Source organism: Ovis canadensis, chromosome 22, assembly GCF_042477335.2.
Source record: "Ovis canadensis isolate MfBH-ARS-UI-01 breed Bighorn chromosome 22, ARS-UI_OviCan_v2, whole genome shotgun sequence".
In the NCBI taxonomy this organism is placed as follows: Eukaryota; Metazoa; Chordata; class Mammalia; order Artiodactyla; family Bovidae; genus Ovis; species Ovis canadensis.
The window spans coordinates 66,067,870-66,084,262 of NC_091266.1; the positions used below are offsets into that span (position 1 = coordinate 66,067,870).

General features: G+C 56.4%; 1 protein-coding gene across 9 annotated transcripts in view; it reads left to right on the forward strand.

Annotated features, from left to right (window-relative positions):
• JAKMIP3 (Janus kinase and microtubule interacting protein 3) overlaps positions 1-15,529 on the forward strand; it is a 94,043-nt gene extending 78,514 nt beyond the window's left edge. For all 9 annotated transcript variants that reach the window (XM_069567630.1, XM_069567634.1, XM_069567632.1 and 6 more), the window contains 2 exons: positions 34-939; positions 13,150-15,529. In XM_069567630.1, coding sequence (XP_069423731.1) covers positions 34-150 — 117 coding nt within the window. In that variant the 3' untranslated portion in view covers positions 151-939; positions 13,150-15,529. The remainder of the gene's footprint in view (positions 1-33; positions 940-13,149) is intronic.
• Positions 15,530-16,393: the final 864 nt, after the last annotated feature.

The window sequence follows — 16,393 nt, forward strand, 5'->3', positions numbered from 1 at the left end:
CCTGATCTGTGTCCTGCGTCTCTTTCCCTCCAGCCCCCCTTTCCTCCAGCTTTACCGGAGAGCAGCGGGCGCCCGTCCCTGAAGACTCGGGGGGAGCCGGCCTCTGCAGACCCCCTGCCGTCGAGGAGGAGGGAGAGAGGGGGTCTCTGAGCACCTCCGAGGGGACTGTTCACTTTGATGAGCCGGAATTAGAACTCATTCTCCGACCGGGCTTCTCTGAAGGGGCCTGGTCTTGGCTGCGGACCCCAGGTCCTCGCTTGGGACACAGCCCCCGGCCCCAGTTATGGGGACACGCGGGGCCCCTGCTGGCGGGTGCACAGGCCGCTTCTGTGCAGGGGCCCCGGCCCCCGCCTCCCCTGGTTCCCTCAGTGACCGCAACAGGAGTTGGAGGAGAGGACGGACTCCCAGAAACAACGCAGGCGGCCCGCAGCACGCCACGTCGGGGCTGCTGCCATGACGGGGACCTTTGTTCAGGGCACCTGGGTGGCTCATGGAGCGTCTCCAGCGTGGTTCCCCGGGTCGCCTGGGCCAGCTGCGAAGACGCTGCAGCCCGCTTGCCGGGGTCCTGGGCGCTTGCCGACCGACGCGTGCAGCCACCCTGCCGTGTTAGACGCTGTCGCCAGTGGGAATGGAGCTGTGGGTGCCCCCCACCCTGAGCCGCGCCGAAGGACTGGCCAGAGCAAGGACCGAGGAGCCGGTGGAGGGAGCTGGGACGAGAAGGGCGGGGTGGCTGGACAGAGCCCGGCCTCACTGGAGACGCAGGGGCCAGAGGCTGTCTCGGGTGGCGCAGACCCGGACGCCACAGAGGCAGGCCTAGTGCGGCCGAAGCCGCCTGGTCCAGAGCTGCAGCCTTCCTGCTCCAGGGGCAGTGTCCAGCGAGGACCACAGAGCCTGTAGGTCTGCGGTTGAGAAGGGGGCCCGACGCCCAGCTGGCAGCAGGTGAGACTCAGCCACCATCCCTGGAGGGACACCTTCCCTCCCACCCAGTGGGGCGCCCACTCACCTTCGGGTCTGCGGTATCCTGCCTCCTGGGGTGGGGGGAGGTCGGCCCCCTCTGAAGGTTCAGTTTGCTGGGACGCTGGCCCTGCAGCGGGAGCCCTGGTGTCTGTGCAGGCGGGTGAGGGCACGGTGGGCACGGGGTGGTCCCAGAGGTGCTGCCTGTATTGTGGGTGTTCTCTGCCCTGATCCAGGACACCCTCCAACAAGGCCAGCCAAGGGGCCCGTGCGTGGTCACAGGGCATGTCCCTGAGCCACAGCGGTGGCCTCAGCTCAGCTCCCAGCAGAAGAGGGCCCCAGCCCCTCCTGCCCTCCCAGCCCCACCCTGTACCCCAGGCCCTTCGACCTCCCGGCCCACCCCGTCTGGCTGGGCCCAGAAAGTCCGAAACCTTTCCTTGTGGCACAGCCTCTCTCTCCGGCATGACTCCCAGCTCAGCAGGCCTCCCTGTGTCCCCAGGGCATCACCTCCCCCACTCCAGGGCTTGGAAGTGCCCTCGGGGCGGCCAGCGGGTCATCCCCATGGCAGGGTCAGGATCTTGATGGGCAGGCGCTCCTGGGGAGCTTTTCTCTCCACGTGTTTCTGGGTGACATGGGGTGGCTTGGGGGGCAGTTCTGTTTTCTGGGTCTGTAGGAGCGATAAGGGGCCCCGTCTCCCCTACCCCTTCCCATCACAGAGCCAGCTGAACCTCTGGCAGTGAGGCTGCAGGGCCCTCGAGACTCATCCCCATGTAGAGAAGGGAGTCAGGCAGAGCAGAGGCCAGAGACCACCGCCCGCTCCCTAGAAGGGGCCTTAAGACACTCGGCTCTTTCACACGGTTCCTCTAAGGAAGCCCGTCTCTCTAAGGAAGCCCGTCTCTCAAAGCCACGTGCAGTCAGCCTGGTGCGGGGCCTGGGCCCGGCTGGGGACGCATGGGCACAGCCTCTGGCTGGGAAAGGCCACTTGGAAGGCTGGTTCTACAGTGGAGGAGGCTGGTCCCCCGTCCTGGTCCACACATGGGCCCTGCAACCCGAACAACCCTTCAAGGCCCAGTCCCTGGAGCTCGGGGTCCCTGGAGCTTAGGGTCCCTGGAGCTCGGGGTCCCTGGAGCTTAGGGTCCCTGACCTTGGGGTCCCTGGACCTCAGGGTCCCTGGAGATTGGGGTCCCTGGAGCTTGGGGTCCCTGGAGCTTAGGGTCCCTGACCTTGGGGTCCCTGGACCTCAGGGTCCCTGGAGTTTGGGGTCCCTGGAGCTCAGGGTCCCTGACCTTGGGGTCCCTGGAGCTCAGGGTCCCTTGAGGTACGTGGGCTGCACCGTGTTGTGTGAAGGCAAGTGCTTGACGAGGACAGCCCACTGTCACGGCCTGGCTTCAGAGGTCACCTGTAGCCAGTGAAGGACAATGAATACACGGCCGCAGCAATGCTGTGTCAAAATGGATGGTGCAGAGTCCCTGGAAGATCCCGCGGGTGGCGGGATCGCCTCTGCCCCTTGGGGATCTTCCCAACAGCCTCCCCTAGGAGAGCCAGCCGAGCTCTGCAGCCTGTCTGCCGTGTGCGGGGCACGGGGGACCTGCCAGGGCTTGGAAGGCCAGTCGGTGCCCCAGAACTGTGGGCAGGTCTCACCTGTGGAGGAGGCTAGGGCCGGGTACAGATGACCGGATGCCTGAGGTGAGGGTCGGTCATGGGGGTGCTGGGCAGGCACGGCCTCCCTGGGGCCCAGGCGGCATCCAGGACCTGAGTGTTGATGGAGGCTCCCTTGGACATCTGGAGAGAGACCCAGACGGTACTTGAACAACTCTTGCTCCCAGGATGCTCGTGTTGGGATGGCCTTGGTGCTGGGCGGTGGGCATCACCATGTGGGGATGGAATTGGGGCTGTGGGGTGGTGGCACGCAGTGGGGGCCAGGGTCTCACTCCCAAGGACCCACGAACAAGCACATTTTCCCTCCACCCAGCACCGCCATCCAGAGACCAGGGGGAGAGGTCTGGGTCACCAGCCAATGTAGGATATTGCATGAAGCAGTTGGCACCAAGCCGTCCTCACCCTGAGCAGAAGTAGCGGACATTCAGAGAGAAGGGTCCCGCAGCCTACGCTTCCCTTCACGGGGGTGCCGGGGGCGGGCACACCGAGAAAATGTGATTTTCTCAGTCGAGGGGGAGGGGACTGCTTTGTAGGTGCAGAGCTGGGGGCTGCGCATCTGCAGCTGCGGACAGCAGCTCGTGGGAAACGTTGACCCCTGCGGGGGTTCCCCCATCACCTTCTGGCTCGCCAGTCTCCAGGGTGAGTCTGAGGCTGTCAGCAGAGTGCTGACGTCTAAATCCAGGATGTTCTGTGTTGTTATCGCCCTTCCCGGCCCCGACTACTGACACATTCCCCCTAGACAGCGAGGGCCCCTCTCAGCCAGGGAGCAGACAAGGGCCTTGGGGCTTTCTGCACTGGAGATGTCGCTGGGAGGGGCTGGTTCCATGCACATTTGGAACAGTATGTGCAACGCAAGTTACCAGATTACTAAGCAAGCGTCCCCCGTCTCCCATCAGCTTTTTAAAAAGTCTTCTATTTTAAAATAGTTTCAGACTTAAAGAAAAGTTGCACAGATGGTATAAAGTTCCTGCCCCTTCACCCAGCTTCCCCAGACGTCCCCATCTCATGTCGTCACAGCGCACTCTATCCAAGCTCAGCGGGTCCACCCTCTCTGTCCAGACAAGCATTTTTTTGCTTCAGGAGCATCCCCCGCCCATGTCGAGTCGTCCCCTGGTCCGCCCCAGTTTTCCTCAGTGTCCCCGACTTTGGCACTTCAGTAGGAGCTGGTTGGTTGTTCTGTGGGTTGCTCTCCAGTGTGACTTGTCTGGCGTGCTCCTCTGATGGGACTGAGGTTAGGTGTTCTTGGCGACACTGCCCCCAAGTGATGCGCCTTCTGAGCATGTCCGTCAGGGTGCGTGGCGTCCATATACCATGCCCCTCCAAGTGGAACGGTGATCAAGGTTCTCCCAGGTTTTCCACTGAAAAGACGTCGTGTGTAACTATAAATAGTGTTGGAGAGAGACGCTTTGACACCAGGCAAATACGTTGATCCTCCTTAAACACTGACCCGATAATCTAGCCGACATCGGTGGGTCTTTCCTGCCTTGGTGGTTCTCGCGGCTTGCTAGTCCCATGTGCCTTCTATTATTTCATCAGAGTTTTTCTCTGGTGAAGACCTGTCCCCTCTCATCTCTTTCTTCATCCAATTCCATGCAGCAGTATGGGCTCGTGGGCATTTAGTTTGTCCTGTGGGTTATCATCGACACTCTCTTTAATTCTGATCCTGCTCGGGCCGTGGCGGGGTAAATGACTGAGCTTCCATCAGGTTGGTGCCTGTGACCCTTGAGCCCCTGTGTCTCGAGCCCTTTCTTACTTTCCATCCCTGCAGGATGCTCAGGCTTATCTTGTGTTTTCCCTGCCCCAAGCCTGAAACAGCTGCTTCTCCAAAGAGCCTGGTTCCCTCTGTTGGGAGTGGCGTTGGGGAACCAGCCCCTCTGGGCTAGGTGTGCTCGCAGCGTTTCTGGGCCCTCTTGGGCAGAGCGTGGGAACCCACCTGTGCACTAACGCAGGAGTAGCCGGTCCGCTTTGTGCGTTTCTGCTTCTGTCATCTAACTGTGTATCTGTGCACCTAGGCACCACCCATTGCCTGTGCCCTGTCTGTAACCTGCCGTCTGTCTGCCGTCTCTCCGCCCCACCCTCCGTCTGGCACCTATTGCCTGCCCCCCGTCTGTAACCCGCCGTCTGCTCCGTCTGCTGTCTGTCCTCTGGCCCCTGTCTCCTATCTGGCATTCGGCATCTGTCATCTGTGTGTCCATCTGCCATCTGTGTGTCTGTCATAAAACCAGAAATTCACAGTGATGCTTTCAATTCCAGGCCACCACTCCAGGCCCAGGCCCGCCCTCCCCTTGCCCTGCCGGGGACCCGCTCCCTGGAGACGTGGGTCTCTGGTGGCTGAGCCGTGTGAGCTCCTGCTGCTCCGCAGTTTCTCCAGTGCTTGACTTGGTCAGTCTTTTGGGGGTGGGGGCGTTCGTACTGATGAGGGCAAAGTGGTCATTATCTTGAATTTGATTTTCGTTTATCTAATGACTAATGAGGGCTTCCCTGGTACTCAGTTAGTAAAGAATTTGCCTGCCGTGCAGGAGACATGGGTTTGATCCCTGGGTCGAGAAGATCTCCTGCAGGAGGAAATGGCAACTCACTCCAGTGTTCTTGCCTGGAGAATCCTGTGAACAGAGGAGCCTGGTGGGCTGCAGTCCGTGGGGTCACAGAGTCGGACACGACTGAGCAGCTAAACCGCCACCACCAGTGACTGATGACGTTGGGTATTTTCCCACGTATCTTCTTCAGTGAACTGCCCATTGAAATAATTTGCCCATTTTTAAAAATTCAATCTATGTTTTCTTATTACTGAATTTTAAGACTCCTTTATGTTTCAGACATAGCCCCTTGGTCAGATATTTTCTCTTTTTTTTTTTTTTGTTCTTTTGAGAGTATTTTTTGAAGTGAAGTTCTTAGGTAAAAATCTATAATTTGTCAACTTTAATAGGGTGTGTGGTATTGGGCCCAAGAAAACCTTGCCGGATTGGAAGTCGCCGTATCTTCCCCAGCGTTTCCTTCCGGGATTGTGTGGCTTTGTGTCTCACATTCGTGTCCGTGACCCGTTTCCAGTTTGTGTTTGCACTTGGTGCATGGTCTTGGTCGAAGCATACTTTTTGCAAGTGGTCGTCTCCTCCCACCCCCGCTGTAAGAACTCCCCCTGTCTTTGAGTAAAATGCCTTCTGCTTGGCTGGACCAAGCCCACTCTGCAGTCAGCCTGGTCCTGGCTGGAGTGTCCTCCCCGCCTCTGAGTCACTGAACTCGGGGAGGCAGGGCGTCAGAGCTGCTATCTGCCGGCGTGCCCTCTGGGTCCTGGGCGTGGGGCGGGGGCTCCAGGCGCCTCGTCTGCCCAGCTCAGGGTCTGGAAGCCGGAGATGTGAGGCTCAACTGTCAGCAGGGCAGATTCACAGCTCTCTCGGAGCAGGCCCTGCACGCCGCTGAGCCTCGCTCCTGTGAGCCTGCCCACGCTGCGCTGAGACCCGGCGACCGGAAGTGATGGCTGCTGTCGTTGTTGGGATTCAGGGAGGAGTCGATCTTGCTCAGCAAACACCCACAGTTAACAGGCATTGTGGACACACGTGAGAGGAAGCCTTCATTTGAGCCATGTCCGTAACAGTCTCCATCATAACCTGATGAAGTTGTCTTTTTAATTTCAGTATGTTGTTTCGTGTTTAAGGAAAGAAGTACAAGCTGAGCTGTTTACGTGCCTCCCAGAAGGTTCACCCAAGTGTGAACAGCAGCTCCCAGGCCGTTTGTGCTGGGGATGGGGGAGCTGAACTCGGGGACAGCCCACGGGTGATGGAGCCCCCAGACCCGGCCCAGAGGGGCCCTGTCTGGCTGGCTTCGTCAGCCTGGGCTTCAGCCCCGAGGTGGAGGAGGGAGCAGGCCTGGGGCTGTGGCCACACGTGTGGTTGTCTGATGGACGGCAGCTGACCAGCCCTGCCAGGAGCATGGCGGCCAAGGTGCCCATAGGGCACCGCCGTCCTGTGTGCTGACTCACAGGCCTGCGCACACACACACACACTCACTCTCTGCAGCCCTTGTCACGGAGCACACACACACACTGCAGCCCTTGTCACGGAGCACACACACACACGCACACACACACTCTCTGCAGCCCTTGTCACGGAGCACACACACACACACACACACACACTCTCTGCAACCCTTGTCACGGAGCGCGCACACACACACACACACACACTCTCTGCAGCCCTTGTCATGGAGCGCACACACACACACACACACACACTCTCTGCAGCCCTTGTCACGGAGCACACACACACACACACACTCACACTCTCTGCAGCGCTTGTCACGGAGTTTTCTTCCCCTTTGCTGCACAGACTTGCATGCGTCCTGACACTGGCTCCCTCCTGCCGCTGGGCTCGGCCCAGCGGGTGTTTCTCATCACATCCCTGGCTTCACTGACGTCTAACCTCCCACCCCCTCCCATACCTGCCTCTCCCTTCGGAGGTAACTGCCTTCTGACCCCTGGGGCCGTGCCCTGTACAGCGCTTTGTGGCGGGCGTGTAGGGTTCTGCAAGCTGTGATTGTCATTGCTTTAGACGTCCTTGTAAGAGGCGTCATGCGTTTGGACACGCAGCACACTCCATTTCACGGTGCCTAGACTCAGCTGCCCGGTGACCCGTGTGTCTCCGTGTCCCGCTCCGGGAGGCCCTCGTGGGACTCCACCACCCTGGGGATGGACGTCTGGGTTTCGCCGCCGCGAACATTCGCGGGAAGTTTGCTGGTGTGCTGGTGCCGGACTTTCTTCTGGATGTCCACCTGTGGTCATTAGGGGTCATCCCAAACGGGAAGCCTTGATATCAAGGGATACTGACGGACTCCTCCAGTTCCCGTTGGCTTTGGAGCAGCTTTTTCCTCCCTGTTTAGAATTTTGTGTTTACCTGACGGCAAAAGCTGTTCTCTCATGATGCTGGGACGTCTGCACAGGGTCTCAGGGAGAAGTGGGAGAGCTGACCGGAGGCCGCGGGCTCCCCGCCCCGGCTCTGCACTCGGCTGCCTGATCTGCACTGTCCAGTGGCAGCGTCCGGCCCACAGCCAGCTGTCTAGCGCTTGTCACGTTGCCGTCTCGGTTTAAGCAGTGTGGGCCCTCTCAGAGCGTGAGCACGAGGCCATTATTGACAGAGGGTGCTGTTAGAGCAGGTGGCGCCTGGGGAGAGCCAGACGCCCCTTCTCGGGCTGCGAGAGCAGCTCCTGGTCACCCGGATGGAAAACAAACCAGGAACCCAGGGTTGCGTGTGTGCAGGTCTTTGAGTATGGTTGTGTGTGTGTAGGTCTGTGCATGTGGTTGTGTGTGTGGGTCTGTGTGTGGTTGTGTGTGCGGGTCTGTGTGTGGTTGTGTGTGCGGGTCTGTGTGTGGTTGTGTGTGTGGGTCTGTGCATGTGGTTGTGTGTGTGTAGGTCTGTGCATGTGGTTGTGTGTGCAGGTCTGTGTGTGGTTGTGTGTGCGGGTCTGTGTGTGGTTGTGTGTGCGGGTCTGTGTGTGGTTGTATGTGCAGGTCTGTGTGTGGTTGTGTATGCAGTTCTGTATACAGTTGTGTGTTTGAGTCTGTATGTGGTTGTGTGTATATGGTCTGAGTGTAGTATGTGTGTGGATCTCTGTGTGAGGTTGTGTGTGTATTGGTCTGTGTGTGGTTGTGTGTGTGCAGGTCTGTGAGTATGGTTGTGTGTATGAGTCTGTGCATGTGGTTGTGTGTGCAGGTCTGTGAGTGTGGTGTGTGTGTGGATCTGCGTGTGGTTGTGTGTGTGGGGGTTCTGTGTATGGCTGTGTATTTGCAGGTCTGTGCGTGTGGTTGTGTGTGTGCAGGTCTGTGTGTGGTTGTGTGTGTGGGCCTGTGTATGTGGTTGTGTGTGCGGGTCTGTGTGTGGTTGTGTGTGTGCAGGTCTGTGTGTAGTGTGTGTGGGTCTGTGTGTGCAGGTCTGTGTGTGGTTGTGTGTGTGGGCCTGTGTATGTGGTTGTGTGTGCGGGTCTGTGTGTGGTTGTGTGTGTGCAGGTCTGTGTGTAGTGTGTGCGGGTCTGTGTGTGCAGGTCTGTGTGTGGTTGTGTGTGTGGGTCTGTGCATGTGGTTGTGTGCATGGGTCTGTGTGTAATTGTGTGTGCGGGTCTGTGTGGTTGTTTGTGCAGGTCTGTATGTGGTTGTGTGTGTGCGGGTCTGTGTGTGGTTGTGTGTGCAGGTCTGTGTGTAGTTGTGTGTGCGGGTCTGTGTGTGCAGGTCTGTGTGTGGTTGTGTGTGTGGGTCTGTGCATATGGTTGTGTGCGTGGGTCTGTGTGTAGTTGTGTGTGCGGGTCTGTGTGGTTGTGTGTGTGCGGGTCTATGTGTAGTTGTGTGTGCGGGTCTGTGTGGTTGTGTGTGCAGGCCTGTGTGTGGTTGTGTGTGTGCGGGTCTGTGTGTGATTGTGTGTGCGGGTCTGTGTGTGGTTGTATGTGCAGGTCTGTGTGTGGTTGTATGTGCAGGTCTGTGTGTGGTTGTGTGTGTGGGCCTGTGTATGTGGTTGTGTGCGCGGGTCTGTGTGTGGTTGTGTGTGTGCAGGTCTGTGTGTAGTTGTGTGTGCGGGTCTGTGTGTGGTTGTGTGTGCAGGTCTGTGTGTGGTTGTATATGCAGTTCTGTATATAGTTGTGTGTTTGAGTCTGTATGTGGTTGTGTGTGTATGGTCTGAGTGTAGTATGTGTGTGGGTCTCTGTGTGAGGTTGTGTGTGTATTGGTCTGTGTGTGGTTGTGTGTGTGCAGGTCTGTGAGTATGGTTGTGTGTACGAGTCTGTGCATGTGGTTGTGCAGGTCTGTGAGTGTGGTGTGTGTGTGGGTCTGTGTGTGGTTGTGTGTGTGTGGGGGTCTGTGTGGTTGTGTATGGGTCTGTGTGTGGCTGTGTATTTGCAGGTCTGTGCATGTGGTTTTGTGGGTCTGTGTGTGGTTGTGTGTGCGGGTCTGTGTGTGCAGGTCTGTGTGTAGTTGTGTGTGCGGGTCTGTGTGGTTGGTTGTGCAGGTCTGTGTGTGGTTGTGTGTGTGCGGGTCTGTGTGTGGTTGTGTGTGCAGGTCTGTGTGTAGTTGTGTGTGCGGGTCTGTGTGTGCAGGTCTGTGTGTGGTTGTGTGTGTGCGTCTGTGCATGTGGTTGTGTGTGCGGGTCTGTGTGTAGTTGTGTGTGCGGGTCTGTGTGTGCAGGTCTGTGTGTGGTTGTGTGTGTGGGTCTGTGTGTGTGCCGGGCACGTGCATGGGGCAGCCATATGGGATCTGGACAGGCAGCCTGCCCAGTCAGAGCAAGTGCAGGCGGGGGTGGGGTGGGGGTCAGGCCGGCAGTCTGGGGGTTAGAGACAGGAGGTCTGTCCCAGTCAAGTTGATGAGCCAGGCATGGTGTGAGCACAGACCGTCCTGGGCCGGAGCGGACCGGCCCGCCTGCAGCGGGCTCTTGCCTGTGGGGCGCAGGGAGAAGGGCCTGGTCGATGGCCCCGGGGGCGCTGGCAGAAGCCCCGTCCCCCTCTGTGTGGCTGATGAAAAGGCCCTGCGGAGAGCTGCCCGGGCGGCAGGGGGATGCTCAACCGAGTCTGGGCGAGGCTATCTGTTTCTTCCTATTTCGCCCAAGTAGGAGCCTTGGGAAGGAAGCCCTCGGCCCCAAACACGTGCTCTGTCGCTGCTGGAAATGCTAGGCTGCGGTTCCCAGAGAAGTAGCGTTCACGCGGAGGGTTTCTGGCTTTAACCCGTCCTCTGCTGTCCCATAAGCTGATTGTACGTGTATTTGCGCGGCTTACTTCTGAGGGCCTGGGACCTGGAGTAGGGTGATGTTTGGGGCAGAGAGCAAAGATCTGGGCTGCAGGGCCTCGCCCCTGCCACGTGAGCCCTGGGCCTCTTCCTGGCCCACCCTGTGTTTGGATCTGGGTTCACTTGCCTTGCGCGCATTTCTGGGCAACATGAGGCCACCCGCCTGCAGTGGGTTCCAACCCCAGAAAGGTTGGTCACCCTGCCAACAACTTCACGTTTCCCAACAGTTGAGAGGCAGGCGGCTCGGGCTCTAATTTGACATAAATCCGCGTGCTGTTTCCTAACCCGTGTGTGTGAAGGCACTTGCGTGTGTTTGCCGACGGGTGTTACTGGTGAGAGTTCTGCTTCTGCAGCTTTGAGCAGGGTTCTGACGTCTCTGTGCCCACTAGGCTGGGTGCCAACAATAGAGACAGCCCTGCTGCCGGCTGGGTCGTGTCCAGCCCATGCCCTCTTGTCCCCTCGTCTCTCCTTCATCCATCTTGGTGACTACAACATAAACCCACTTTAATGATGTTGGTTATCATTCTTCCTGAATGATAACTTGAATGACCACTTGAATCCATATCACCCATCCTACAGTGCAGCCCAGTATAAAAATTATATCACAAGCCCTCCCTCCAGAAGGAAGGGTGAGGCTGCCGTTCTGGGTGCCCACCCTGATCGAGACATCACTGCCCTGCTGGGCTGGGAGCGATACACCCTGTGTCCCCACTCCCCCACGATGCTCATCCTCGCCTGTGCTCACGCACTGCTCTGTCCCCTCTCTGTGAAGCGTTGCACATGGGGCTGTACCTGGCTCACTACGGTGTGGACAGGCCTTTGGTGTGGACCTCAAGACACACCCAGACTGCCCTGGCCCCTAACACACGGTCAATCAAATGATGACCCAGCAAGTGGACAGGTGTGCTCACGGAGGCAAAGACCACGCCTCCCTGATCTGCACCTCACAGCCCCTGGGCTTCTGGAAAACAGCGGACGGGAGGGCTCCCAGGTCCCCAAGAGCCCCCCGCAGGCCCAGGGACCCACCAGGAGTCTTAGGACGCAGCCCCGAGTGGAGCCCAGCTCAGACCATGCAGCAGTGTCCTGCAGGGATGTGGCTGGCTCTGCAGGGCTGGGAGACTCCCTACAGGAGGAGGAGGAGGCTCCCTACACATTCTCTCTTCTGTGCAGGCCACGTGGAGTGCGCTCCCCTGGCCATGGAAACGCGGCTGTGTGTGTGGTGTCTCTGCTGGGGAGCTTGCGGTGGGGGGGTGGTTCATCTAAGGCTCAGAGCTCAGGGCTTTTATTGGGGCTACTCATGTGGGCACCCCCTGCCCGTAAAATACCAGCCTCGGAAGGAAGCAGATGCTTGCCAGAAATCACACCATTTGTACAAACAGTCTCAGCCAGCCCATGAGCAGGACCTGTTCACTCTGAGAGAGTTTCAAAAGCTGGGTTCCCAGGGGCCAGTCCAGGGCGAACCTGGTGGGTAGGCCCCTGTGCTAACAGTGGCTCAGTTCCTGCCCACAGAGGTGCTCCTGACCAAGGAGGCCCCAGGTCAGGAGACCCAGGGCAGACCCTGGAGAGGACCCACACTCGCCTGTCCGGGGCCTGGCGCAGCTTCAGTGTCGGTGAGATCTCGGGCTGACGGGGACAGTCTGGAAGTTGGGCCAGTGGCCAGAGAAAGGAGGAGTGGAGGACACCATGTGCCCAAGAGGACTGGAGGTCAGGAGGGAGGAGAGGTCTAGAGGCCTGGAAGCAAACCACGCCTCTGTGTGTGCGTGTGCACGTGTGCGTGTATGTGCATGTGTGTGCACACGTGTGCGTGTGTGTGCATCAGGAGGGAGGGGAGGTCTGGATGCCTGGAAGCAACCACGCCTCTGTGTGTGCGTGCACATGTGTGCGTGTATGTGCATGTGTGTGCACACGTGTGCGTGTGTGTGCATCCACGTGTGTGTGTGTGCGCGTGCAGTGCCGCAGCCCTGGTGAGAGCAGAGGGCGCCCGTCCTGGACGCCGTGCTGTGGTCGTAAGGGCAGCAGGGCAGGCGGGCTCAGGAGAGGGAGCCCATGACCTCAGGGAACTGGATGCCGTCACCCTGTCCCTTCAAGCTGGAGGGTGACTTTATTTTCCACAAGATTCCTGTTCAGTATTTATTTGTGTGTGGCTCACACCCCAGACAGTTATCATCCTAACTCAGGGAGGCAGTGACGTGGTGGAGGCCCGTGAGCAGGTGGTCGGGGCCCTTGCTCTGGTCAGCCCGGAGGTGCAACCTCGGGAGATCCCTCGGTGTCTCGGGGCTTCGGTCTTTCCATCTGAAAAGAGAGAGGGTCCTTCTCCCTCCTCCTTCCCCTCCCCCTCCTCCCTCACCCCTCCCCCCACCCAGGCTGCCGCTCCAGGGCCCACCCTTCTTGTTAGATGTGGATCCTGGGAAGCAGCTTCTTAACTTCTTCCGAATATAAAGATGTAAAAGGTGAAAAGAAAGAATAGGCATATAACAGAGGCCCACTTTCTAAGTACTGAGAAAAAGCAAAAACTCAGAAATAAATGGCAGTGTAGGAGGGAGCTCTGAGGCCACGTCTGCATGTGACCTCATGAGGCACTTGACCTCTGTGGCCTCCCAGCTCCCGGGAAGAGCCTTAGCATCTCCAGGCAGAGGCTCAGCGTGGCACTGTGTTTGGGCCAGACTGTCCACCTGTGGAGCCAGCATCTGTCATTTCTCCAGACCTTTTCCCCACCCAGAGTCCCCGCCAGCGGCTCAGATATCTCACACTAACAGAAAGCATCTGTCTTCACTCTCTTTCAGAGGAGAAGCAGCACGTCGATGGAGCCAGTTTAAAGCGTGAGTTCCACTCCTTGTGAGCGTCGTGGTCCACAGGCTGGGAGAGACTTCCTGCACTTGGGCACAGCCTGACCTGTGGCTTGGAGGTGGTCCTTCTGTTGACCTCGCACCCTTGAGATCTGAGGTTGTGCTGTCAGTAACGCTGTGTGTGTGCGTGTGCGTGAGTCTGCGTGTGCACACACACGTGCTGTGTCAGAAGAGGACACTCAGGGTTGAGCTCTTTTGAGGCACTTATAGATTGACGTACTGGGTAATGAGCCGGGTGAGACCGTAACAGACAACACCGTATAGAAGAAGCACACTCTGCATTGCCCAGGAGCAGAGGAAGGTCGCTTGCGTTGTCTGCAAGTGTTAGGTTCACTTCATATTTGTGTCAGAAGAAACGTTCAACTCGGGTGCGGGTGGCAGAGGCAGCCAGACCAGGCTCGATTCCCCAGGATGAATCGAGAGAAAGACTATAGGATCAGACAGACGTGGCTTTTCTCTGGTGGGTGCAGGTTTTCCGCTGGGTAATGCACGATTAATCAACACTTGTCCAGGAAGCAGGCATCCTTTCTGTCATTAAAGCCGCAGTTACATATTCACTTGGACAAGAAATGGGGCCAGTTCACTGCCTTTCCATCTGAGCTTGAAGTCAGGGTCTGTGTCTCAAGTCCAAAGTCTGGTTTAGCCCTCCCTGCATTCTTTGTCTTGTACTAATGACTGTGTCGTCTGGGCACGTTTGTTGTGCTCAGAATCAAATGGCAAACAATAGGCCTGCACAAATGAACGCCGCTGTGGAGCCATGGATGAGCCCCCAGAGTGAAGTCTGATGGAGTGTGTGATGCAGGCATAGAGAAACGCTCCACGGTTCCACTCCCCGAGGGCCTGCCCAGGAACAGCAGTGATGGAGGCTGGCTGGCTGGGACCCTGAAGTGTGCATTTTGAAACCCCTTGTGTTTATTTGGGCATCATGATTTTCACCTTGTACACATGTCTGGAGCACTTCATATGCCCACACATCCCAGACTCTCAATCACAGCTTTGTAATTTTTAAAAGGAGGCAAACTCCACAGGAAAGAGAAGCATGCAAATACATACCAGTGCTTTTGAAGTCATTATTATCTGTATGTAAAAAGGATGTGCATTGGAAAGGGAAAATGGCTCAGTGAATGTTTTAAGTAATCCATGTACCAAACTGCATTTCGAAACTGCATGTTCCCCAAAGCACACACTGAGTTGAAATGCCAAGTCTTCTCTTCAGATACCATTGTTTTTGTTCATGTATTATAGGCACCTTCTGTTCATCTGCTTACAAAATCCAGCATTTCAGGGTTTGGGCTTTTGAAAAAAAAGAGAGAGAGAAAGAGAGAGAAGAGAAAAGAAAGAAGGAGAAAAAAGAGACAAATATGAGTGTTTGTCACTAATTCCTGCCAATCCACTGAGCATCTGAAGACTTCAAGTATTTTAAAATAATATGCATTTTCTAAATACTAGAATGTACCTTTTATTCAAAACCAGTGGACTGGGTTGAATTGAATATTTGGGCTCACTATTTAGCTCTTCAAGTAGAGGAAGTGTCACGAAGAGGTTGAAACAGAAATGTTTGCTGTGTAACTGAGATGTGTGAGGCCCAACAGTTATCACCATACACAGTGTGCACAGTATCCAGAAACACACACACGTGCTTTCGTTTGTCCAAACCAGAATCCATGTAAACTGCAGCTTCCTTGTTGACACAGTGTGTGTACCTCATTCCCATGGTCTCAAGCTCCAGTTGCTGAAGGACCGTGGCTTTTCCTTAAAGTGCTCAGCCCTCGAGGAACCTGTAGCCTTCAGGACACCCTGAGTGCCTTACGCGGCTGTGAACACCAGTGCCGGCAGTCAGGAAGGAAGGCGTGCCGGGAGTGGGTTTGGAGGTGTTGGACATTAATCTACACTGACCATCACTGCGTCACTGACCTTAAGATGGACTGTATGTTTTAACACAGTAATGGATTTACGTTCAGGCTCAGGAAAATCAAGCTGTACATATAGGTATCAAATCGTATATTTGTTTACTGTGTATTTTTTAAAAGCTTTATTGTAAATTTATGCAAACACGAATGAGGACTTGTTTTCTCATGGCGATGCGCCAGGCGGTGTTTGTGTTCCCTGAAGCAATTCCTTAATAACCACACTCTAAACACATGATACTCTGTTCAGTGCTAAACAGTATTCAGAGGCCTAAAATGGGTTTGTATGGTGATCAACTACAGAATTTTACACATATTTTTTTATTGTGATTCCTATGATATATACCAGAGAATTTTTACTTGTTTGTAAATTATTGTACAGTTTTTAATAAAGATTGTTTCAAATCTTAGAATATCAAAGTTCTCCATATCACAAAGTATTAAAGTCTGGACTTAGCGGCTGCAGTAGCCACTTCTGTGTTCAGTGTCCACTCTCTGAATGATAGTGCGTCTGCCCACACCAGAAAGGAGAGCTGCGCCTTCTGTGCATTGGGAAGGGAGATCCAGGGTGTCACATACAGCCTCGTCCTAAGTCATGGGGGGGGGGTGCTCATCTGGAGGACAGGCTCTGAGGTCACCTGAGGTCAGCCACAGGGGAGGCCTGCTCTTCGGCTGTTTGTCAAATGAGAAGCAAGGGAGAAGTCAAGTCCCTGAGAACGGTGAATTTCTGGGAGTAAATAAGAACATGTTTCAGTAGCAGTGACCCCACACAGGTGAGCACAGGCTGTTGGATCTCTTTGGGAAAGTGGGAACCCGAGGTGGGGCTGGGACGAGGGGCAGGAAGTGTTGACTGGGCTCTGCAGGGTTCTTATGCCTCCTGCTGTCCCAGCTTATGCTTTGAAATTCCAGCTGCGGCTGTTCTAACAGAAGCAAAGGCTGGGATGTCTTTTCCTTAGAAACCAGTCCCCCGCGGGGCTTGATGGAGTGACAGCACTGTCCTGGGAGGCTGGGCAGGCTGGGAGTCCTCCTGCCAGGTCCCCCCCAAACTCGGAACTTGCTTTTTAAAAAATAAGTGTTTATCTCTTTGGCTGCGTTGTGTCTTAGTTGCGTCACAGGGTCCTGGTTGCTCTGCAGCACATGGGGTCTCAGTTCCCCTACCAGGGACGGAACCGTGTCCCTCGCCTTGCAAGGCAGATTCGCAACCACCGGAGCACCAGAGAAAGGCCCGGAGTCTGTTTTTACGGGCAGTCAGGATCAGCTTGCGTCGTCGCATC